General features: G+C 39.9%; 1 protein-coding gene across 1 annotated transcript in view; it reads right to left on the reverse strand.

Moving 5' to 3' along the window:
* The window catches only part of PLCXD3 (phosphatidylinositol specific phospholipase C X domain containing 3), a 157,508-nt gene that overhangs the window by 33,809 nt on the left and 96,558 nt on the right, over positions 1-27,141 (reverse strand). The window contains exon 2 of the mRNA XM_032415194.1: positions 20,153-20,861. Coding sequence (XP_032271085.1) covers positions 20,153-20,861 — 709 coding nt within the window. The remainder of the gene's footprint in view (positions 1-20,152; positions 20,862-27,141) is intronic.

A 27,141-nucleotide genomic window follows, 5' to 3' on the forward strand; every position in this document is an offset into this window, starting at 1 on the left:
CTGTACTATGAGCATTAATGGCTCTGAATTATCTACCTAATTGTCTCTTCCCTCACTAGAATTCAAACTTCTCCCAGGAAGGACTGTTTCTTTTATCTTTATATCTTCAGTGTTGGAATATATGCTCCTTCTTCTGCACACATTCTGCACATTTCTACCACCACTTTTCTTCTGTCCAAACCTAAAATGCTGGTGATTGTCAGAACTATGTCCACTTCTTTTTGGATGCCCCCTCCACCCCCCCGCTGCAACACATGGATGATCTCATTATTTCCATAGCTTTAATTCCCATCTACTTGGTAGTAATCTCTCCAAATAATTTCACAGCCCAGACCTCTCTTGAGACCTTCGGACCCTTCTACCCAGGACTTTATGGTCGTCAGGACTTGGATGTCCTACAAACCTCTCAAAGACCACATACCTGAAGCAAACTATCATCTTCTCTCTCTCTACATCTTGCTCTACATCCAGTGTTTCTGACTTTAGTGAATGGCATCATGAGCCAAGCCAGAAACCTGTGTTTTTATTTTGACTCCTACAACTCCTTCCCCTCACCTTTTCCTATAACAAGTCAGTTGTCAACCCTTATAGATTATACTTTACTAACATTTTCAGAATCTCTGTCCACCTCTTTTAATCCCTGCAACCACCATATCAGTTAGTCCATCACCAGATGGTATCTAAATTATAAACAGAGCCATATTCAACAACAAACATTTATTGACTACGTATTATGTACCTAGAGCTTGAGGTGTAAAAATAGACAAAATTCCTGTTCCAATGGGAATTTTGGTCTGGTAACTCCTCTCTAGTCCCCTGTCTCTTCTCTGGTCTAGTACTACCCACTTGAACCCATTCCTTCTACTCTAAGTAGAGTGATTTGCCTAAATCTGATTGTACTCCTTCCCTGCTTAAAACCCTTCAATTAGTTCTCATGGGAACCTCAAATTTCTTAGCATGAAATCCAAGGAAGACCCTTTGTAATGTGCACCATTTCTCTTTCACTAGAATTATATCTTGCTCTAACCCAAATGCTATGTTACAGAATACAGAACCCCTTGTAATTTCCCTAATGTATTGTATGCTTTCTCTTACCCGTAGGCACATACTGTTCTATATGTCTAAAGAAAAAACTCCTAGCAGAATACAGATACACACCAAACTTTGGAAACCCCAATGTGTCCATGTCTACTCCTAAACACCTCACTATACTACCATTTCCTCCCTCTGCTAGCACTAGCCTGACACCAGGCATCAGTCTACTAAGAGTAGACTCTTATGTCTATGACAGACAGAATATACTCTTTGAGTTCTAGGTATCACAACTCCTAATTTAACATTTATTATGTGATGTAAATGATTATTCTGTCTTTGGAGATCATATTTTAAAATGCACAGAGTTATGAAGAGCCATATAATACCTGGAGCAATACGTCTTCAACAGGAACAGGGACAATGCACTCTAGAACACTTTATAGCTTGAATAATGTTCTTTCCAAGGCAATAAGGCACTTGTCTGAAATGTAACATCACAATCCACATCCCCTCCAATCTCCATGCTCCTGTTTCAGCCTGAAGCCCCATCTTTTTCTGAACTCTTAATAGAGTCATGCTGTAGACAGTCAGTGTTCATTTACAGTCCATCTAAACTCTCTCCCTGCCACCCCTGAAGAGGACCTCCATATCTACTCAGGAAGCTGGAAGTCTGTGCCTAGGAGTTTTTCTTTAATTGGTTTGACACATATTATACACATTTAAAGGAAATGAGCACCTTTGCATTGTTTTCTTTTTTTTAAGATTTTATTTATTTGAGAGAGAGAACATGAGCGGGGGGAGGGGCAGAGGGAGAGAGAGAAGCAGACTCTCTGCTGAGCAGGGATCCCAATGTGGGGCTCAATCCTAGGACTCTGGGATCACGACCTGAGCCGAAGGCAGATGCTTAACTCACTGAGCCACCCAGGTGCCCCTGCATTGTTTTCATTCACCAAATGTTGTCTTTCTCCTGATCCATGATCCATGCTGTCCTAATCATAAGAGTATGGTGCATGCAAGATCTGGAAATTGGGGGTGGGGGGTTTTGGCCAGGCTGAAGTTTGGATTGGAATAGGTGAGGATAATATGAGGAGAAGAAGAAAATAACTCTTGCTTACCATACCTCAGGCCTTTCTCATTCCACTAGTATATCTTTTTCTTTTGGACATCAAATGATTTCATTTCACTTCGATTTTTAACTTACGTGAAATAACTGTTTGCAAAACCAGGCCATTTATCTTTACTACCCAATTGCTTCTCCAAGGAAACAGCATCTTGTGTCCCTGAGAAATTTACTACAATGGTGGGCATTACTACCAACAGATGACCTTGTGTTATGGGGAGAAAACTGGGCATGATTACAGGAGATTTTGATCTAAGTAAAAATTAGCAAGCAACTTTGGGCAAATCATTTCAGGTGTGTGGATCTATGATCATAAGCATCAGCAATTGTTGAGATGCTATTATTATTAACCGACTTTTGGGTCACTGCTTTAGATTGTTCTTTCATTAACACAAATATTAAGCTTTATATTATCGGGGGTATCAACAATTCCCAAATTGTGTGGATCCCTGTTTTTGAAAATGAAAATGGCCTCTCACTTTAATCCAGCTTATAGAGTACCATGTCTGAACGAACCTTTCTGATATTAATATATTCTGAAACATATGCTATGAACCCTTTCCAAAACTTCATGGAGAAGTGACTCCCAGAGATAGAAGGAATCTTTCTCCCCTCCCATATTTCTGCTGATAGGGCCAAAGTGGGGAAGGCTCACTAAGCCATACCATCTGGAGGGTCACATGATGTTTTCTCAAGCTACATGGCAAACAGGGAGGGTGGCATGGGGATGTGGAAAAGTTACACATCCCAGGAGCCCACCATTAGCTGCCAGAATTAGCTGCACAATTACCCAGTCACACCAGATTGTCACCAAGGGTGACAGAGATCCTAGAAGAGACCTAATGAGTTATTTTCAGTTTTACTATAACAACCATGTGTGTGCAGACACGCTTGACCTCACCCTGAGATGGATATATGCTTACTTACAACAGAATCTGCTGCTTTGGTTGATGTATTTATGTGATGGGAATGTGATTAATGGCAATAATATGTCTTTCTCAGCACAATTCCTTGTCAACATTATCTAGGTAGCCCAATCTCTCAAGATTAATACCCCTGAAGGACGGGTATTTAAGCTATTTGTTAATTGTGGCTAGTTTTTACTCCTTGGTATAGATGTCAGAATAATACTACAGACTGTATTTTACAAAACAATGTTAGCAATTAAAAATTGTTATTGTAATAATTTTAGGTGGCTCTGGCCAATTATTTGTTAGGTATTAATTCATTTCTAAAAGCATGCAGGACTTGGTTTCTTTGGAATAGGTAACTCAATTTTTTCTTTCATTATCTTCTATGATATCTGACCTCCAAAACTCCAGAAAATACCTAATAGCTATTATAAGCCATTTTAGGGCATACAAAACTGAAAAGGTGGTGTCCTTGTCTTCGAGGAGCTCATGGTATAGTGAATCAGTGGTTCTCAAAGCTGACCCAACACCAAAACAACATTTAGATCCAGGCTCACTGCAGAATCTCCAGAGAAGGGGCTTGAACACACATGGATTGTAAAGTCCCACTGGTAATTCTGATGTACAGAATCACTGTAACAGACTTAAGCTTAGTTTAAAAAATGATTATAAAAAATTAAAAATAATGAGAAACATAATAGAAATCTGTAATATTAGTGTTAGAGAAAAACAAAACCCCAAGATACATGCTTCAAGATGACCATATAACATCTGATACTTAGTGTATGGAATTGCCATGTGTATCCACATCTATTGGAAAATCCAAATCATAATAATAAGCTCTATTACAATACGGTTCTATTTAAAGTCAACTAATCTCAATAATGAAATCTCTTCATAGGATATTAGGTTCTTGAAGAGAATTATTTACTTTTCTAATCTAGCATAAGGCCATTGAGTGTCCTTACAAAACTGTTGTTGTTAATAATAATAATGAAAGCCAACATTTATTTCTCTCTCACTTAGGTGCCAGGCTCTGAGCTGAACACCCTGCATAATTATCATGTTAATGCTCTGCAGTAGCCTTTTGAGACAGGTGTATTTAGACTTCTATTTTACAGAGGAGGAACTGAGGCTGAGAGTTTTAAAAACCTGCCTATAATCACACATGGCAAGTGGCAGTCAAGACAAGTTCAACTCTGTGTCCAGAGTGAATTCTCTTAGCTACTTAAACTATACAGGAAACATAAACAAGATGCCTAATGGAATGAACAAGAGAATCTATCTCACTCATTCGCTGGATGGAGAATAAATGGAAGAATAAAGAAATGAATGGATAGACTGCTTTACCACTCTCTGCTGGAAGCCACATCTGAGGGCTCTTGCTAATCCCTGGCTCTATAATCCATGGCAACTTTTTTTTTAAATCTACAACATAACAAGGTAATATAGTTAAAAGGGATATTTCACTTAATTGACTGTTTTTTAAAAAGATTTTATTTATTTATTTGACAGAGAGAGACATAGTGAGAGCAAGAACACAAGCAGGGGGGCTGGGAGAGGGAGAAGCAGGCTCTCCACCGAGCAGGGAGCCCGATGCGGGGGCTCGATCCCAGGACCCTGGGATCATGACCCGAGCCGAAGGCAGATGCTTAATGACTGAGTCACCCATGCACCCCTTAATTGATTATTTTAATCTTGAACTAACTATCACAATTGTAATATATAAACCCTTGAATCACCAAGGCTCCTCACAGATGAAAGTTTAGAACTGGAGATAGAAGTGTCTGCTTTTTGGGCAAGCCACCCAAAAGAACCCCACACTTATTTTGATGTTAGCATGTCAGTTAGTACACTAGCCAAAGGAGATAATCTGAAAATTGGATTGCCTTTTCCTTGATCCCTGAAGCATCATAATTTAAAATATTCTGGGTAGGACTCAATGACACTCATTGGAAGCCATTTTCACATGCTGGGAAAAGCTACCCTTCTGACAGGACTTTTAACTTGTTTGTTATTTAAAATTCCTGAATTTGGAAGTAGATCGAAACATTTTCTTCTCTTTCATTTTGCACTTGTTGGTAAATATGGTACTTTCATAGGACTTCTTTGAGTTCCTTGTGAAAAAAATCATATAATTGCAGAACTTAATCAGGAACAACTTCGAATGTGGAGTGATGTGCAGGGGCTTAACATAGAAACACAGACTCTGAAATCGGGCAGACATACATTTGTGTCCGGCTCTGCCATAGATGCTGTGTAAGGCTGCGTGAGCTGGTTTACTTTGCTAAGCCTCCTTTTTTCCACATATAAAATAGAAATGAAAATATCCGCATCATTCAACATTAGGAGGCCTAAAATGAGAACAGACATGTCTACTGTAGTTACTCAAAAATATGATTTCTCACTCCAATTACTTCATCTTACAGTTGAGAATGTTGAGGTCAGAAACTGATGCCCTGAAAAGCATACAAACTTGAACCTAGGTTTATGGATGTCCCTCATTTTTTCTAATAAAATGCACTGATTTGAATAACAAAGGATTTATGAGTTAAGTTTTAAAGATAAACAGGTTACTTCACTTTCCACAGCTTGCCACTTTCCTAAGATATAGCAACTTCTGGGCAAGCACAGCGACATATAACTCATTACAACCCTGCATAGTCCAGGAAAAAGAAAGTCAGTATAGTTCCTTTGGTTTACAATCGCTTTTTAATAATGAACTACCAGTAACAGGTCAGGTCTCTCAAGAGTTGGTGTTCATGAATATCTAATTGGGCATTTCTTCCTGTTTTGGTAATAACTCAACTGAAACTAAAAGTTAGTGTTTAGATAGCATATGATTAGATTTCCCCTACAAAACACTGTAATATGTATGCCCTTGGAAATTCTGTTACCATAGAATTAGAGTATTGATGCCAGAAGAGGGGACAAAGGCTAGTCAATGTCTTTACTTTTCAAGATCAGGAACCTGAAGGCAGATGAAACTGACTTCTTCCAGCTTACATAATTAGTTAATAAACGGCAGTGCTGGGTTCAGAAACCAGTAAACATCTGCTTCTGGTTTATCTTAGCACTTACCACACTATGTTGACATAAACTGTTCATGAATATGTCTCCCCACTAGAAAGTAACCCCCTTGATGACCAAGGACTGTATCTTAGTCATTGGGAAGCCAGGCACTTAGCACAGACTCAATAAATGTTCTGTAAAGATCTATGGTTTAATCGACATAATACAAACAATAATAAACATTTTTAAAGACAGACATTGTTTTTTAAGAATCAAGAATATCTTCTCTTATACTACTTTATTCCATGAGGTATGACTCTAAAGACGTGGGATGTTCTTTTTATAACACATACCCAAAACTTACAAGCTGAAAGTGAGCCATCATTCAGAATTGTTACCTGTGGAGATGATTGTTCACTTATCCCATCAATGGTAGGATGACTCAAAATCTTTTTATAACTCCTCTATTTGAAATTGCCTTCAGAGTATGTTCATGAGCCACAGAAAAAAATCAATCTCCTTATTGTACCACTTGGATTTTGGCTCCAAACAGCATTCATCAGCTTTGCTCACCCACCTTATTTACTAAACTTGGCCCTGAGTTCAGGTTGTTTCAAAAACCAGTTCACCCTGAAGAGATGAAGATTTACCCCCACTAAAACTAGTCTTAAAAGTGCTTCAGTATCACTTGGATGGATAACTAAATTCCCAAGGTGACTAATCTGAAGGCAGCAGACACTGAAAATGTATAAATTTTGGCATGTTCATTTAGACAAAAAAACCCCACAAGCCATATAACTAAATATTTTATGTTTCCCTAATCCCTGAGCAGTTGGTGTCATTTGTTTAACAAGGAAAGGAATGGAGCTCCAGGAGAAATAACTTCACAGATTTTTTGTGAAGTGACTGCTCTAGGCCAGTGGTTTTCTACTAGAGGGAATTTTCACACACACACACACACACACACACGGTGGGAGGTGGTATTTGGCAATATCTGGAAATATTCTGGACTGTTGTGACTGGGGGGCAAGGTGCTACTGGAGTCGTGTGGCAGAGGCTAGGAATGCAGCTGAACATCGTACAGTGCACAGGACACTCCCTCACCACAAAGAACTATCCTGTCTAAAATGTCAGCTCTGCTGAGCTAAGAAATCCTGCCCTTGGCTGAGAATTCTGACTCCCAGGCTCTTTAGCAGCCTTCAGTAGTGGCAGTGTTAATATGCCTGTGTCCTCATGTCTCCATAGGTACGTACTTGCCCTTTTCTTTGGTGATGAATGAGTAAATATTTTCCCTGCTATTGGCCACTTGAAAATCTCTCTTTGCCTTAGGCTCCTTTACCAAAGTGTACTAAATTGTCACAGAGGTTGCCTGGAGATACATTTGGCATCTTAAACGTCTAATTGGCAGGGAAATTAAAGCAACCTAAAATGTGTGCACTCTTCTGGGAGATGTGCTATTCCCACCCTATGTTATTAGATCTCGCAGGCAGCTGGGGCAAGAACAGCTGGGACTTCCTGCACTACCGTTTTGCCAAGTTGCTATAAAATTGTCCCTTTTCACTGCAGAACTGAGAAGGAAGAGAGGAAAAAATAGTGCAAAGACCAACCATAGTTGTCAAAAGTTGCTTCTCAGCTGTCTTTCAGAAGTCAGTCCCAAAGGTGGCTCCCTTGTCAAGTTAATTCAGTAAGTAAAGGAATGTACTCCATTGATATAGACTTCTGATAACAAAGGAATATATCTTGGCACATACAGTGGGCAAGTCAGAGCGTCAAACCTAAAAGCATATTTTTTTACCTCAAATTTTTAAAATAAGATCTGTAACATGTCGTTACCATGTTTCTCAGGGGACTTGCTGAATTTTGTGGTCAAAAGAAAATCCTTTAACATAGTGGTTTTGTTTTCCCTTCTCTCAAAAAACAGCCATCACTAACACCGATAAACACACAAAGCATTGAGAGTCTGTGGTTGGGTCTTTCAAACCATCATGGAACTCTCACTTGTTGGCCTACTCTGAACCTTATTGTCTGGAAATGTTCCCAAAACCGAGCAGAATTTTCTACCTTAGAAAAGATACTTTTTACCCTTGTCATTGGTCAATGATTGGAGAACCACAAAAGTAGATCACATTTGAGTAAAGATAATAGATATAATTCTGATATTTGAGCACAACATTACGATGTTTTGAGGAAAGGAAAAGGGCAGGAAAGGTCAGTGTATTATTGTCCTTAGATATCAGATAAGTCACTTCTGTCATCTTTCCTTCTTTTGAGCTCCTATGGCATATGAAATCTACAGGTCAAAATGTTAGTACTCAGTTGCAAATTCTGTCATGTACCATTCTCTAATTCTGTCTCTTATACAAATCTCAAATTCCAAAAAGATTGCCCTGTAACCCAAGGATCAGGAGGCAATATTTTGTAAGACACTACACCATGCCTCTCCTATCTGCACTCCAAGTCCGCAGCATAGTCTTAATATGTTCTTGTTGGTTGAGTGATTGGCTGATTCAAAGGATGGATGGATTCTTGAGCTGGGACTCTGGGAAAGACTACTTTGGTCCACCTTGAAAAATAGAAATTAAAATTCTCTAAACCCATAGCATAAAAAACATCCTATTCACCAAGTGGGTTATACTAGTTTCTTCCCCTTTCTATCCTATCATATCTAGGTTCTATTTGACCTTTTAACAAGAGTCATAGACAGAGAAAAACCTCAAAATTTCACAAATTAATGAGCCATGCAATGTTGGGACAGGAAAAAAAAATTTTCACCATGAAATTGTCAAAGAAATACCTCAAGAACAACACTAAAGAAAACAAAAAGTCTAAGCAAGCTAAAAGAACGTAAATGCATGTTCCAGAACAATCTTGAAACTAGGTGAGAGAATACCACATTTGGGTATTTGAGCACTTTCTCTACCCTCAGTTGGAAGATAAGGACACACTGCATGTGAAACTCCTCTCCTCGTGGCAATGTACTCTCACAGGTGCTGAGAGAAAAATAGATTTCTACTTATTTTCATTACTTCTTTCTTACCCCTTCAACACACACACACACACACACACACACACACACACCACCTTTTTAATCTGAAGCTGACCACCTAATGCTAGTTGGAGCAGAAAATGGTGGGCCATTGAATAAGCCTTTATTTGCACAACCTATGTCATGGAGACATCAAAATGTCCCCACTCATGTTCATGGCATTAAGGAGTCTCTCAGTCATTATCAGATACCAGAGTCCCTGGCCATATCCTGTTTGGGGGCTGCTTAGACACATGGGTAAAGTATAAGCACACAGTGGCAATGAATGAGGTGTCAGTGTACAAAGGTGTGAAATTCTTCGACCTGCTCTGCTTGTGAATGGCAGTAAGAGTCAGATTCATGAAATAAACCTTCAACTGCTGAGCAGTAAATGTAAAACCAAGACAGGAATAAAACTAAGTTCCCAGGCTATTTTTTAGCAATAGATTCATCATATCTCCCCCAAATTAGCATATGGTGTCTGTTAACAGACTGAACTTACACTGAGTGATCTAACCAAGTTTCCCTACAATCGATTCACTACAAGCTACTTCTTACAAGCATTTTATCTGGAGAAACAGGCTATCTAAATTCAACTCTTCAAAGATGAATCAAAAAATCTGAAAAATGTACATTCATGAGCAACTTGTTATTGTGTTATTTATTCTCCCAACCGGTTCATTTTCAAACCTTAGTTAAGTCATATTGGCAACAGCTTTTCTGCTTAGTATTCACATAAGAGGCAGCTACATGGTGAAGAACTTGCTCAGTTTTATAATGGCCAAATCTCCCATACATTTCCAAAGGGCAGCCTGTGGCTTTTCGCATTCACTAATGAAATCACACATTACAGTCTCACTGCCACATAACGCTCCTTCACGGAAGGATGTCACAGCTCCAGAAACAACTCGTAAGCTTCTTTTCTTTTAACAGCTGAGACTACAGGGAAATAAGTGATGAGGGGGTGGGAGGAAGGAATATTTTAAAGCAAAAATGCAAGTTATACTTGTGATTTCTGAAAAAAAACCAATTATGACAAGTAAGTTTCTAGGTATTCTTGTCTAATTATTTTTAGTACTTTAAAATAAGTTAATTAGTGAAGCTATAATCCCAGACATACAAATCAAGAGCCGGAAGATTTGTGCTCTATTCCATGAAGCCAAGTATTAGTGTCTGCAGCCGACGGAAGTAGTATTTTCTTCTCAAATGTCAAGGCCAGATAGTCTGAGAAAATTTCATATTTTCAACTTTTGAAATTGTTGTTGTTACATTGAAAATATTATGGAAGAAAATATTTTATCAACTGAATGTGATAAATTAAAAGCTGCAATGTCATTGCCTAGAGCGGTATTAGTCAGTTATTTGAGCTTTATGTAATAATTTTGTTAGGTGGGGTGCACATAGAGCAACTCCTCATCCTTTTATCCTTTGACAGAGAGGATTTAGCTTATACACTTCACTTAGATAAGTATTCATACTTGTCGGAGTCACTCCAGGTAATGAGTAGATCAGTCACCCAAAGCTGGGTCTACCAAGTGTGGCCAACACAAATAAGCCTTCAGAGGCCCCCATTCAAAGAAGGCCAAGAAAAATATGCCTCCCCCTGCCAAAAAGGGCAAGAAAACAATTCAACTGTAAACGTAACAGTTGACTCTCACCTCCTGCTTCTTTGTGCCCTGAATAAGTTGTGAAATTTTGGAAAGTTGGAATGTTCACAAATATTAAAGAATCAGCAATTCCCTTTTCAAAATGCTGTGTTCTCACATTTCTTTCTCACCCCCAACCCCTTTGATAGCTACCACCTGGGATTCCAACCCTTGACAACTGAGATAGGCAGAAACTTAAAGACTAGAATATCAAGTTGGTTGTCACTAGGGCTCAATGTGAAGAGTTTGCATTTTCAGTAGACAAGCCCTGGGCTAGGGTATCACCAACTCTTTGATTGGCTTCATTATCAAAATGGTCTGGGTTTCTGATTAGATATAGCCTCATTTGTTTCAGTGAGAAAAACAACAATGGAAAAGCACAGGGAAAGCCTAATTCACACCAGAGGCTTTCAAAACAAATGGAAATAAGTGATATTTCTTTCTTGCATTGCACTGGAAAGGGCGAAAAGAAACTTAAAAGCAACCCCTGACATTAGGAAGCTGGCCTGCCACTCACAACCTGGCCATATTATTCTCCTGTGGGACATGAACAATCTCTCAGAATACCAGCCTCAGACAAGGTTCCTTGAGATCATGAGACAGTGAGATAAAAAAGGATACTTTGTAATTTTGTCTAAGCACAAAAACAAGATCACCCACAAAGTAACCAAACATCTAGCTCTCTAGACTGAAATAAATGAGACTGCTACTCCTTTACCAATTACAGTTTATCCTCTCTGGCCCTATAGAAGACTTACCGAGGTACCCATTTATAGAATTACCCTTGGTTTCTGACAGCATCCAACCTAGAGAGAACCTCTGCTTCCTTAAACTTTCCTCCAAGTCAGTCAACCTAAGCCCCAGTTCTATAGGGCTGAAAAGTCCCTCCTAACCACACTCTCACACTGGGATGTCTCATGGCTCCCAATGGTGTGTGTGCTTCTTCACTGCAACAAGTAAGCTCAGCATGTCCAACTACATATTTGTGTCTAGTGATTTGGCAATGCTTTCTCTTCCCTCAGTTGTAAATCAATTCTCTCCAGAGTGGGGCTGTTCCCCTTGGATGAGCTTTCAGCAGAACAGACTTGCCCTCCACGTCAGGAGCCCTGTGTGCACAGGGCAGAAAGGTAGAGCAGGCCCGAAATCCTCGTCCTTGTACCCCAGTGTGTGGCCTGCACTGTCCACATCCGGTCTGCCTCACTTCTTGAATCAGACACCACTTACTGGCTCGTCTCCTGACAATACATCTTATGGTTCGTTTCAAATTCCAAACAAGCCTCCCTATCCCCTCAGTCACTGGCTGAGGTCCCCCAATTATTGTGCTACAGTCTAATTGACTAAACATCCCTGCCGCCTGGGCCCTCCATCTTAATCTGCCCATCATCAACCCATCTGCTCTCAGCTTTTTGTGAGTTCCAGCTACACATTTGGCTAGTTCCTTTTCAGATGTTAAACTCAATCTGCCCAGCAATTCCCCGTAAGAAAACTGAGATCCGGAGAGATTAAAGTGGGTGAACCTCTATCCTATGCCATGCTTTTTAGAAAAGTATATGTATTTTCCTTCTCTCCCCCCTACACACACTTCCTCTCTCTCTCTCACACACACATACCCAGACACATACACCCTCCCTCCCTCTCTCTCTCTCTCACACACACACAGACACAGACACACACACACACACACACACACACACACAGATCTTCACCAGGCACTGAATGGGCATCTTACTTCTCAACAGCTTGGCATTCCCTCTAGTCTTTGACTTTCTGACACAGATAATGAAAGGTGCCTGCCTGTATTCACCTGTACTTTAATCATACAGCATCAGCAGAATGAAGAAGAGAGAGAGCTTTTATGTACACTCTTGCTTTAAAAGTTCTTAGGTCAACAGTTGTGAAAACAGAGAGTTACAGACAGCTCTCCGTCCTGCCATACCCCAGCAGGACCCAGGCTGAACTCACTCTTTTGTCACATGACCTCATTGTTAGACGTTGTTATAGAATCTTCTTTTTTACCGTTTGAAATCAGGACTGGGGAGGCCATTCAGTTGCAAAGTGCTGTAATGTTAATTGGTTTTGGTGGGAGACACTGAGGCTCAAAGTTACCAAGGTTTCTTGCAAAGGAATGTGCTTCTGAGGCCAGGGGAATGAAGACTCCCCCCCGAAAGACTTGCCATGCTCCTGCAGCACCATCATCCTAGGATGGAGCTATGTGACATGGGAGAGAGGATGCACGGGAGAGAATAGTAGAGGACTGGTTTTTGGAAATCCGTGATGGGCAGCTCTAATTAGTGACAGAACGAATCTGGCGGGGTCTGTGAGTAAAGAAGTCATGGATGAGATTTAAGGAAGAACTACTTGAATGTGGTGTTGGAAGGGGACTGACAAATCTTGGGGTTAACTCTTTCTAGGTTTCCCAAAACCAAGTTTATGTGTTGCTGGGGGTGGTTGAGGTGCAGCTTGCTACTCAAAGAAGGGCTCACCTGGAGTCTGTTAGAAACGTAAAACTCTGATAGTGCTGCTGTAAGTAGGGGGAGCATGGGCCCATATAGCAGCAATGTCCACAACAGTCAAACTATGGAGCGAGCCCAGATGTCCATCAACTGATGAATGGATAAAGATGTGGTATATATAAACACAATGGAATATGACTCAGCCAGCAAAAAAGAATGAGATCTTGCCAATTTGCAACGATGTGGATGGACCTAGAGTGTGTTATGCTAAGTGAAATAAGTCAGTCAGAGAGAGACAAACACCATATGATTTCACTCATATATGGAATTTAGGAAACAAAACAAATGAACATAGGGGAAGGGAAGGAAAAATAAAATAAGATAAAAACAGAGAGGGAGGCAAACCTTAAGAGATTCTTCAATATAGAAAACAAACTGAGCGGTGCTGGCGGGGGAGGGGGCTGGGGGGCTGGGTATTAAGGAGGGCACTTGTGATGAGCACTGGATCTTTATATCTAAGTGATGAATCACTAAATTCTACTCCTGAAACTAATACTACACTATATGTTAACTAACTTGAATTTAAGTAAAATCTTGGGGAAAAAAAGAAATTTAAAAATCTGAGCCACAGACTCATGAATCACAGTCTCTGGGGCAGCACCCAGGAATTTGCATTTGAACAAACTCTCCATAAGCAGCCCCCCGCACCAAGTTTGCCAAGCCTTGTGCTCAGAAAAGCCTTGCTTTCTGGAGCTTCCTTCAGATTTACAAGCCATACTCCTCTTTCTAGTGGTTCCAAAGACCTAGATCTTGAATTGATCCTAGCATTGGTTCAAGTCTCACCTGAACAAATTATTTAGCATTTCTGACCTTCAGTTTCTTAAATTGCAAATTGAGACTAATACCCGTTGAACAAATGAGGCGTCTAATAAGTACACGTTGAAGAAATTAAATCTTATGATGAAAGCATCTTACAAACAAGGATTATTCTAATACTGATCTTCCATAGTCTCCTTGATATTCTCTCTTTGTAGGCATATGTAGCCCAAGGAGGCAGCTTTCCCTTTTACTGAACAGACTAATCCTTTATCAGCTGTTTCACAGGTGCACTGACCTATTTGGTGGCATGGCCCAGGGGGTAGAGCCAGAAAGCTACTCCTCATGGAGACTGGTGCTCTCTCATGTCACCCTGAGCTGTCTTTGAACCATTTGGAGTCTCCACCCTTCGTGAGTTCCCTAAAACTCCTAAGAGGACTGATGCTGCAGGTGAATGACTTCCCAGAGACCAGCCACACCTGCTGGGTCCAGGCAGTGACAGGGTAAACTGGACAGCAGAAGTGTTGTTTATTTGAGGTGTGGTTGTGAACCGGGGTGTGTCCCCATTAGATGGAAATATTAGAGTTTATTGTGTTCATGAGGCAGACAGAGCCCAGGAAAGGCCAGCTCTGCACAAAATCCATGACCCATCTCCAGGCCTGACCTCTGACCCCTTGGGGCAAGGTTCCAGGGCACCTTGTTATGTTGCACACAGTGCAGACTAAGAGCCAGCTTGCCTTTCCACACTGGTCCCTGCAACCTCTTGTTCTCTGGTCCTTTCCGGTGTTCCTGTCCATCCTCTGTCCTCATCCCTCCCTAGGGTGTAGAGGACAGAATTCTGCCTATAAGCCAAGAGACCTGGATTTAATCCTGTCTTTGCCGCCAGTTACCTCTGTTGCTTGGGCAATCATTTAGCATTCCTCTGTCCTCAGTTTCCTTACTCAATGGTAACAGTCAAATGGGCAGTAGGCACAATGCAAGGAGGATTAAGCCAAGTCACCTTTAAGTTCCTTTCCTTTCTGTTATTTGATGGTGCTGCTTCCATGAATCCCCATGACAGCATTCTACCTGGGTCTGCTTTCTTGAGGAAAAGCCACACACTTCAAATCTGCTCTTCTCATAGCCTTGCCCATCCCAACTGTGGCATACTTGACCTTCCCAAACCCCTGGACCTGACTCTGCCTTCCAAGATGACAGATAACATATTATATGTGCCCACTGTTAAGAAATGTGAATTTTACCTAGTTTGCAGGAGGAAGCCTAGAACTTGGAGTCAAACAAACCCAAATAATGATCCTGGCTTTGCTAAACTAATATGGGAATTTTGAGCAAGGTACTAGACATTTCTGAGGCTCAGTTTTTCATCTCTAATGTATCTAATGATACCTACCTTGTTGGAAAGAGGATTGAATGGATACAATTCATGTAAAGCAGATAGCACGTTGCCTAGCACATGGTGTGGGCTCAACAAATGTAGTTGCCTTCATTTTCCCAGCTGGGTCATATTGATGCTTATTAACAATCAACCAACAACCAAATACATCCTGAAAATTCTACCTTATCTTCAAGGCAATGACTGTGATGGTGAGAGAAAATGGTCAGGGCAGTTAGCACAGTATTAAACAGATATGGAACACTTAAAATAGATGACCACCACCATCACTATCATCATCATCATCATCATCATCATCTAAATTGTTGGACTGTATAAACATTGTCTAAATTAATTCAGTATCAATTTAATTCCCAAGATGCATTGTTCCTTGAATATTCTGACAGGTGGTCTAACTGATTTTTTTTAACAAAACCTATAATTTAATAAACCTCCACAAATTAGGGAAGGACTTGACTCAAGTTGCACACCTTCTTTTTAAGAATGTGTGAATTCCGTGGGGGTGAGGTGCAAAAGCTGGTGTTTGAAAAATAAATTAAAAATAGGTCTTTAAGAAATAAAAATCTGTGTCGTTTGGCATTGCTAAAATGTGGAAAATGCATCTGCAGTATTTGGAACCAGTGGCCAGATTGAAAGCTACACTACCTGAATGCAGGCTGACTTTAGTTTCCCTGAAAGCCACCTACACCTTCAAACACTGTTTTCTAAATGCACGTGCTCACAGTTTTGTTAGCCCAAATATTAGGCATAATAAAAAAATTATAGAGAAACTAGTCAATGCAGGATCTTAGAATTGTAGGATTTTAGAACTGGAAAGTATCTTGGAGATAGTCTAGTGCAAACTCCAAATTTTGCAGATGAAAATACTTAAGGTCTAGAGAGGTCTTAAAATTGCCTACTAACTTCTCCTTTGGTGGCAAAGGAGAGTCTCATTACATCTTTTGGTGTTAACATAGGACTTTCTGAATGAGCAGCTTTGTGCACAATAGGAAGAGGAAAATGGCAGAAAGTTGTCTTTGTGGGCTTTATCACTTGATGAGGAAAGAGAAGCAATATGTCCTTGGGGAATCAAGTGTTCTTTCACTGACTCTTTCAGAGGTAAGTAAATTACCTTTGCAAGGTGCTATCCAAGGACCGACAATGACCTTTTCCTATAACCCTCACCCAGAAGGCTGAAATATATCAAATCAAATCAAAACAAAACCTGAGTTTCACACGTACACCATATGCAGAATACAGGCATTGCAATTTGTTTACAAGGAGGTCTTTCTAGTACTTCCGAGGCAAACTCTGTTCATCCTGGCCAGGTTCAGATATATTTGCAAATCGTTTGCAAGTAATTTGCATAATCCTAGAGAGAAGAAAAAATTGATTCTGCCTATAAGGTCCTCATTTCAATTTATTAAATTTTTTCATCCCACCATCCCCCCCACACTCAACTTCTCTTCCTCTGTTCAGTGACGCAGTTCTACTATTCCAGAGAAGTAAGCCAGAGGCAAGTGAAAAGTTCTGAATTAGAGCAGATGCCTGAGGACAGTTTTTCAAAATGAATTCCATGGGCTGTCAATAAGTGCTATCTGAAAAAAAATTAGGTGCTTGCACAACATTGCATTAATTCAATTTAAATAGGATTCTTCACCAAAATGCTTGTTAGTGCCTTTTATATGCTAAAGATTGTGAATATTTTGAGAGAGTGGTGTAGATACACAATTTTCAGCACTTTCTTATTTGATCTTTTCCCCACAAATCCTGCTTTACTAATGCTGTACATAGCATATGTAACTAAAAGTAGCTCAACTTCTAGCTTGCGAAGACCCTAACTGCATGAAATGCCATAAGAGAGAAAAATGAAAGTCATCTCTTCCTTGAGTAGATTTTTCTTCTTGACTACCCAAAGGCTATACCCTACACAGGTAAAATCAGGGTATGGTTCTTGGCCACATGCAAAAAGCAGACATATTATATGGAAAAGTGTTTTCCTAAATATAGAATTAGGCAACAGAAGGTAAAGCTGGAAGGGCTATGGGAAGACTCCTTTCATGCCTGAAGTGTAAAATTTTAGAAATGAAGCTTCCTTCATTAAAGATGTAGTGAGAATAAAGAATATTGGAGTTGGCTGAGTCTCAGACCCCTCCTGCCTTTTCCCCACCTCTAATAGGTCCTCAGGAATTCCTCAAAATCTGGGGCCTCAGTGGAGTATGGTTGAGAACAACACATTCCTATGTGTATATACTATAACTCCCTCATTTTTAAGGGTGTAAGAGAGGTGGTAAGTGGTTATTTACCAAAACAATGAACTTTTGTAGAAGGTGGTGCTATTAAATAGAAAGACTTCTTGGTTTGATGAATACTCTGATGGGACTTGCTGAGCCTTAGGGCCAGAAGAGAGGTGAATAATTTGGCACAGTAATCTAGAGTGTGGAATCTCCAAGACAGTGTGGGGGTAGGGGAAGAAAAGAGACGAGAAAAAGACAAGGAGAAGGAGGTGGAAGAGAAGTTTCAGCCACAAGACTTGAGGATGGGGTTAAAGTGATATAGATATCATCGGGGTAAGATATCCCAGTCCAGAATATTTGTACTTACAGACAATTTTAAAATTCAACTTTGAATTATCTGTATTATTATAATTATAAAACCTCCCCTGTTGCCTCAAACCCTCAATAAAGTCTAAAAACCATTGTGGAAACTGAGCAAGAAGCAAGCAAGTTTCATGTCTCTGGTTCTACAGGGACATGGACAAGCCACATGGGACAATCAAATCCATCACTTTATGGAAAATGATGTAATCCAGAAACAGCAAGGGCTCATACCATAAGAATGTAAGAAAGCTAGACATGAGCAGAAATCCTAGGGAAGGCCTTATACTTGCACAGGGTGTACAATGAAGAGCTAGGGATTGCATTTAAATTTTGAAGAACAGGGAGATCTCAGCTAATATCTGAATAACAGACGGAAGTTATGATTCTGTATGGAGGAACCCTTCGACTCCAATGGCTTGTGACTTTCACTGCCAAAAAATGCCAATAACTGCCACTTGAGTTGGCTTATATTAATGATCAATTGGCCACATCTACTGGATGCATAACCCTGACTGAAGCCTCCCCACCTCCTCCTTAAATCCCTGTGTCTTTGTTTCCTGATTCTGTAAATGTCTGCATCACTCGTTCTACTTCTCAAGAAGAAACTTTATCCCTAACTCTTTTCTCCCATTATACCTCATAGCCAAATTGTCATCAAATAATCCTATTTTTTACTGTGGCATACCATCCCCTTCTGTGTTTTGTCCCTTCCTCAGTTTAGCTTGCATTACCATGCCGAAACAGTTCCAAGCACCTCTTCACTGTCCACTCTCTCCAATCTTCTGCCTCCATGCTACACCAATTATCTGTCTAAAATGCAGATATGGTCAAGTCACTATGACCCTAAATGCCATTTTCTAGCTCCCCATTGTTCACAGGATGAAATCTTTTCTTTAACCTGGCTAAAGGCTTTCTTGCAAATGTGTTCCTGCTCCACTGCAAGCATCATCTGCCATTCCCTACTCTACAGGCCATGCTCTGAGGCCATCCATATCATTTCATCTCCTAATCTTTTCCCCTCATCTCCTTGTCTTTCCCTACAAAGACCTTGAGCAAAACATGCGTGCTCTATCTCCTTACCATAATTAAAATATCAATTAAAGTTAAAGATAAAAGTCTGCTAAGAATTATATTTTATCTTTAGACAATATTTGCATTGTTTAGTACTTTAACTCAAAAGAATAAATAATATGTACAATTCTGCACGTTGTATCACACTGATGGGAAAGAGCTAGAGATCTTTGGTGATTGCTCAAGTTACATACTTCACAAGTAATCACCACTCCAACATATATGGCTGGGCTTGACAAATGGAATACCCACACTCTGGAGGGTGATCCTTGCTTATGGTATAGTGTAAGGAATAGAATATAGAGTGAGAAGAATGGAATTTGGGTCTTTGTTTCCTCACTCATTGTCCAACTGGCCTTACGCAAAACATTTCACTTCTCTGAATCTCAATTTTTATCTGTCATACAACTTCCCAAGGTTGTTGTGCAGATCAGATGGAATTAGGTATCTAAAAAGAGACTGTGAGCAGGAGAGAAAAGGCTTTGTAATCTATAAAGTGCTACGCAAATGTGAAAAGGAGCGCTATGAAAAGATAACTGGACATGGAGTCAAAATGCATTGTGCTACATGTTGATCTGTGTCCTAGAAAAAAATATGTTGAAGTCTTAACCCCTTGTACCCATAACTGTGGCCCATTTGGAAGTAGGGTGTTTGCAGACATAAGTAAGATGATATCATTAGGGTGGGCCCTAAAGCAATATGACTGGTCTTATAAGAAGAGAAAACAAAGACACATGGGGAGAACACCATGTGAAGATAGAGGCAGAGACAGGAATGATGAATCTACAAGCCAAGGAATGCCAAGGATTGTCAGCCATCACTAGAGTTAGGGGGGAGGCATGGAAAAGATTCTCCCTCAAAGCCATCAGAAGGCGTTGACATTGCTGACACCTTGATTTCAGACTTCTAGCCTCTGGAACTGGGAGGCAGCAAGTTTCTTCTGTTTCAAGCCACCCAGTTTGTGATATGTTGTGTGGCAGCCCTAGGAAACTAACAAACATGAGTATAAATTTTATCTCTGTCAGTTACTGACTCTATGAATGTGTGTTAAATTCCTTAAGCTTTTTCTCTGATACCTTAAGGACACTTACCTTTCTGTGATAGTTTCTCTGAGGCCACTGGCCACTCCTTTGACCACAGTGCTAGCTTTGGGGGTCAGCACCACCTGAGATATAAAAAACGATCCCTTCTTTCTTCTCTCAGTGATGGATGCCTGAAGAAACTGGATCAGTTTTTCCGGGTCTGTGGTGTTGGCCCAGGGTGCTGGCATCATCTGCCCAGGCCAGAGAAAGGGCACTTCCAGAGCCACTGGACTGTGGTAGAAGACCAGCACTTGATAGTCTTTCTCCCACAGGTACTTTAGACTAACTTCCTGGGCAAAAATCGCTGGGCACATCTTGTTTCCATAGATGTCTTTCAGCATTTGGACCAGTTTTTCATGGTGATACTTCTGCATCCCATAAAAATGGTTGAAGTCCAAGAATACCACCTCCTTATGGTGATCTGTGAGGAATGCATTAATCTCCTCAAGGCCTTCATTGACTTTGGCACTGAACAGACCATGAGCAAAGTAAAGTTCATTGTCGGGGTCTCTGGGCTTGGTGGAAATTCGAAGATCAAAATAACGGATCCCAGCTCCTAGCTGACCAGTAAAGTTCATTGTTTGAGTGGCTAACCATTTCCTCATCAGCTTTTTGGCTACAGTTCCAAACACAGAGACAAAATTCTGGACGGTTTCTGGCTGTTCCGGCCCTACTGGTGAGGCTTCATCAATGTAGAAGCTGAAGGAATCATGAGATCCTAGAAAAATAACAAGGCATAATGTGGTTATAGTTCAGTCCTTTGTTCTTCCCAACTTCTTTCCCTCTTGCAAAGTCCATATCTCTCCCTCAAATGCACGAAAGGAAATAATAAGCAATATTTACTTAGTTCAGTCTCAGGTCTTACGAGGGTCCTTTTTATAGCCTGTATGGTACACATAGCACTTCAACAGATAAAAACGGATTATAAAATTATGTAAAAATCCCTTCTGACTAATATTATAAATAAAAATGATCACCTTCTACTTCTGTAAACAAAGAATTTAATGTATTCACTAGGATTGGCTTTCCATGTAGGTGGCATAAGTGACCATTCATAAAGTGGAATTTATGGGGATTCACTGGTTCCCAAATAGTTTGTCTACTATCTTGCCCCTTCCCTTCATTTTGAGTTGATTTCAATGGTAGAGAGCTTGTTTCAATGAATAAAGGAGGTTTTTTCATGGGCAGATGATCAGCATATGAATTGGTACCTTATACACTTTGGAAAGCACAAGAGGTCCTTATAGAGAAAGGAAGAAATAAGCAAGAGGACAGTACAATGTTGATATATTTAACATCACTCCTGACCCTGCATTTGAGCAATTATGAACTTAGATGAGGCCAAGTACTTTTCACATATTGAGGAAACAATTTTTCTTATAAGTTGACAAAACTAACAGCATTAAAAAATTAAATGACAGACTATTTTCTTCACAAATATTTCATCTCAACAGTGAAAACTCTCTTTGGAGTTGGCTTCCAAATTTGGAAGAATTTCTCCCTAGGAAGAACAAAGGCAACCTATTTAATTATGATTATGATTATTATTTTTTTTGTCTGTTACAAATACCAGAACTCCAGAAATGTAGCAATGAACATGTGCATGATTTGCTGGTAAGTATAGAGGGCCATTTAAAATATTTTTGGACCTAATGAAGAAAAATTATTTCAAGCTTTAATTTTATTTTTTAAATCCTCCTTTAATTCTTGGGCACAACCTACTGAATAGGTAAAATGAAATTAATGTATCCTGAGTTTTCACATGTTAGAAAGGGCAGATGTCATCATTCCCCATCTGTTACTCAGGCTTCCTCAGACCGTGTTGCCTTACTCCTGATTTAGTTGTCTAGAAACTAAAAAATACACACCTTGTTCTAGTTCCTACATTCCACCCAGCCAACACACACACACACATACACACACACACACACACACTCCCCTTTACGTTTATCATCCATCACCTCAGGGCCTTTGCCTGATAAGCTATTTGAAGCAATTTTTTTTTTCAGTGAATGCAATATTTAACTTGGTCTGTATTCCATATCTACATCAATCTCTATCTCTCTATGTACATCTGTCTATGTCGAGCATTAAACAGCCAAGAGGAATCACAAGAGTATGAAATGCAGACACCTCTGTAAGTTGTTAGAGGAAATATTTTGAAAAATACTTTAATACCTTAAAAATGATAACCTTTAAGATTTGGAACAGCTAATTCCTCAGAATTATTAGACTTTTTTAAACAATGAAAAGTAACCCCAAAATACAGAAATGCCATGTTTAATTTAATCTGGAACTGTCTGATCTATTTATCTTTTAGTACATGGTATGGGGAGAAAATGTCAGCACTTTCTGAATAAGCAGAACTGGCAGTTTGGATCTGGCATTGGCAAATTTTAACAGGGATTTAAATTGCTGCATATTGATTTATTAGTAGCTGTTCAGCCAATTGCTAATATAAATGAAAAAGCTAAACAAACCGTACTGTGGATCATTATACAGAGAAAATATGTTTAAAGAAAGAAATAAAAAGGTGAGTTTAAGAAGAGCTATAATCAAATGTTCTAGAATTAAAATAAGTGCAAATGAATAAATAAACCTTCAAAATAAGGGTTAATTTATAAAATTTAAAAAATTTTAAAAGTTAATTTCCAAGCATGTGAAAAAAAAAAAAGGTGGGTGAAAAAAAAAAAGGTGGATGAAAATAATTGGTTACCTCTACAATCTAGTAGAAGAGATAATTGGAAGCAAGCAGAAAGGGAATTAAATATGACTAGATTTCTTTTTCCAGAAATGAGTGGTTCTTTGCTTTCAATATGGCTTTAGTTTCACTATTCTGTCATGTGGCTATCTGGCAAATTAAAAAAAAAAAGCATAGGAAATTTACCAATTTTGAAAATCCTATAAAAGAACATTAGTCTCTAGATTAAATTATTTGTTGACATTTCAGGAAAATATAAGATCAAAATAAGGTAATGTTAAAATAAAAATTAAAAACAGCTGTTGGAAGAAACCATTGGTACCCCCACTAATATTTGTTCTAAGCTAGATGACTCTGAGGTACATGCACAGCATTTGGTGCAGAATGATGCACCAGATGCAAACATTACTTGGAGAGGAGAATTAAATCATCAATCAATACAAAACACTATCTTTGCATTTGGGGAGAAAATACATAATCTAATGTTGGCCAAAAAGGAGTATCTTCATGGCTTTTGATTGCATTTGGAATAATACTTCCTCCCCAACTTCAACATTTTCACTAAACCATTAAGTTTTCTATTTGAATATAAAACAAAAATACAACAGTATTTTATGACCTTTCAATAACAAAGGAAAAGTCTGGCTCCACCCTGGTTCTTTAAAATCAGAGAGCTCTGCCCACAAGAGTGGTAAGCATCATTTCTTTCTGCCTTATCTGGTCTAATATTTTGCTTCTACACGGGCTCAGTATTCCTGGGTTTCTCACTCTTACCCTTCTCTTGTCTATAGCCCCAAACTCCTATCTTGGACTTGATACTTAATGTTGCTCCCCTGATTGTGAATTTAGCCTCTTAATTTTGGGTTTGATTTGCCTTCTGTAGTCAGAGAAGAGCTGGCCACTCCCAACCCTGTGGAATAGCGGGGAGCCTCGTGGAGCTTGAGGACCACAGCCCCACAACTCAAGGAACTAGATTCTGCCAACAAGCAGCAAGCTTACAAGAGGAGCCTCAGCCTCAGATGATGAGATTACAGCCTTGGCCTACACTTTGATTTCAGTCTGGTGCAGTCTGGCCTTCAGATTAAAGTAAATTGGGTAATGCAGTGCACTGAGAACAGCCCTGAAGTGGGTGTTGGGAGACGAGCCTCAAATTCAAGCCCGGTCACTAACGCACAATTTAACACTGGTGGATCATCAGATTGTTAATCATTCTGGCTTTGGGTTTTCTAATTTGCCAAATTAAAATACTCTCCATACCTACTTCACGGGCTTCCTACGAAGAATAAATGAAACCATGTTCACAAAAGTTCCATAAAAGGAGTATAAACCTTAAATTACTGTTATTTTCTTAGGGTGGTATACCTAGTCATGAAACATAGATTCACTGGTGACCAAGAAAACATTACCTAGATTAATATACATTGGGATGGCTGTGGAAGCTCACACGGGATGGAGGACAAGAAGGGAAATGATTTAAATTGTAGGATTTAGGTTTGTAAATATTTCTGGAAAACAAGATTCTTATCTTGTTATTATCTACCATTTGTCTAAGATTTTAGCAGATACTGAACAAACTTACCCCATTCCTTGTTGCTTTGAACAGCAACTAAATATTTACATTCTGCCATGTACTTATACTAAATACTAACCCTCTTGCATTCAGTATCTTCCCAGTATTATCTATAAAAATTCTCTGGGATGAACTTCTGGTTGGTCTCTTGATTTGGCCATAGTTCCATTTCAAATTCTACAAAATTATGGGTTTAATAAACATCAAAGAGAATCTATCAAGTCAATTTCATCTGTGAACCTTCAGAACAAAATGCCTTCGGAACAGGAGGCTAGGGTTGGATGTGCCCATGCATGTGCGATTCCAATATCTCTACCCTGACCTTAGAATTCAGGCTCTGACTCCATCAGAATAAGAACTGCTCCCCTCCTTGCTCTACAGAGCACTGAGCTTGCTTGCAAGTTTATCTATAGCATGCCATGCTTCCCTCTCCTGTCATTTGGCACAGTGCTGAGGTTTTCAAGACTCCTGCTGTCTGGTAGCAGGTTTCTTGCATATTTGATACTTTGATACCTTTTATGATAATAGGGTCAACACCCCAGGAATGGGGAAGCATATGAATCCTCCGCCTGTGAACCAAAAGAAAACTGCTGGGTGAGGAACTGAAAGGGTAGATTTCGTTTTTGAGGACCTTTTCTACGGTGGAGATAGGCAGGTGGCACAATTTCCATGGGAAGAGATGCAGTTCTGGAGTGAAGTTTACCCTCTTGTCTTCCCTTTGTGAAATTCTTTTTTTTTTAAAGATTTTATTTATTTATTTGAGAGAGAGAGAGGGCATGCATGCATGTGCGCTCATGCAGGAGTGGGGGAGGGGTAAAGGGAGAGGGAGAAGCAGGCTCCCCGCTGAGCAGGGAGCCTGTGTGGGGCTTGATCCCAGGACCCTGGGGCCATGACCTGAGCTGAAGGCAGATGCTTAACCGACTGAGCCACCCAGGTGCCCCAGGTGCCCACTTTATGAAATTCTTAATCCTAGTCTACTTTTATGACCCACATGTATTCCCTTCTCTGTGGCGAAGAATTTTTTCACTCATGGTGGCTTTCCTTTCTCCTGAATGCATAGTCCTTTTGGTCTGCAGTCCCCCCTCATCAGCTAGGAACTGTTATTAGATGTTGTTATTAACACTTATCATGTTCATTACATATTTTCTCTTTGTATCAGGTTCTCCACCTCCAAACCCTCCTCTTTACACACACATATATGCACACACTATAAGCAGATTGTAAGCTTCCTAAAAAGAAGAAAAAAAATCCCTATGCTTTATAATTCCATATCCACTACTGCACCCGGTTTTATGAATATAAAGCCCTATTTGAAGTCAATGGGTCAAAATCATTCCTACAGGATATGCTGTGAAGGTGAAATAACTACTTCTAATAATCATTTTTACATATTAGGCCATTTTTCTTTACCATTTCCCCTCAAATTTCTCAGATTAGTCTACACAGCCTGGCTCTCTTTCCCCGACTTTGGTTCCATCTCTCATCCACTGTGATCAGACTATCGCTGTTGCCACTCATTTCAGTCCTCTGTGAAATACCATTGATGACCACAACAGAAAACCCGTGATCCACTTCTGTGACCTCATTCCGAAGTCCTCCCACAGAACTCAGCAGCCATTCAGCTAATTGTCACTCAGCAACAATTCAGTAGTTGAATAAGCAAATGAGTGAATCCTGCTCAGCCTTTCTGGAACATTTGACACTGCTATGCTCCCTTCTTGCAATCTTTTCCTCCTTTGGCTTTTGGGATATGGCTCTTGCCTAGTTTTTCTATACTCTCTGTGATTGTCCTTTCTCAGTCTCCTTCCAGACCTTTTGTTGTTCTTCCAGCTCCTAAATGAGGGTGTTAACCAAAGCTCTATTCAAGACTTCAAGTGACTCCGTACTTTTTCCTCGGGTAATCTCATCCACTTCTTTGGCCTCATGCCTTTAGTAGAAGGACCATGAACTGATACCATCTCATCTGACCTGCATTCCATACGCCCTGTCTGCCTAGCAGGCAACTGAATTTCATCACTCCATAGGAATCTTAAACTTAAAATGTTCCAGATGACCCTTAGCATCTTCCTCTTCTAAACTGCTCCTTTTCATGTGCCCCCTAACATACTTAATTATCTTATAATCCTTCGATCTCATCCTTGGGTTCATCTTCAGTTCTTACCTGCCTCTCAAACCTTACATTTAATCAGTCGTACAGTCCCATTGTATTGACCTTCAAATCTTCTCTCAGACGTGCTTTTTTCTTTTCTGTTCCAGGGACCTGGTTTCCTGTTGGCACCACTGAAATAGCTTTCAGGTACTACTCCCTTCATCCCAGCTGCCACCATTCCACCCTCCTTGAAGGTTTTACTCTGTCTCAGCCTCTAGAATGGATTTAATCTAAGACAAAAGATATAATTGATCCCAGCTAAATACACTGGTATTCATCAACAAGTTCCTCTTGCTTTCTGCCCTATTTTCATTAACAGGAATTTTGACTCGGTAACTTATATCTAAATGTCCAACTCTTTTAGGGGAATCATCTGCTCTTATAACCCCTTGCCACCCTTATGAGACTGAAATCTCATCCCTAAATGCGAGAGTGGTAACTAGGACCTGGTTATCTGCTGAGTCTGTCTACCTATCGGTCTTCCTTTAATATCCTTCAGTGCTGTCCCCAGAGTACTAATTAACTAGCTCCATTCCCTGTTACCTTGTACTAAATCCCTAACAACAATCTTTTGTGTG

This window comes from Phoca vitulina, unplaced genomic scaffold, assembly GCF_004348235.1.
Source record: "Phoca vitulina isolate PV1807 unplaced genomic scaffold, GSC_HSeal_1.0 scaffold17, whole genome shotgun sequence".
Taxonomy (NCBI): Eukaryota; Metazoa; Chordata; class Mammalia; order Carnivora; family Phocidae; genus Phoca; species Phoca vitulina.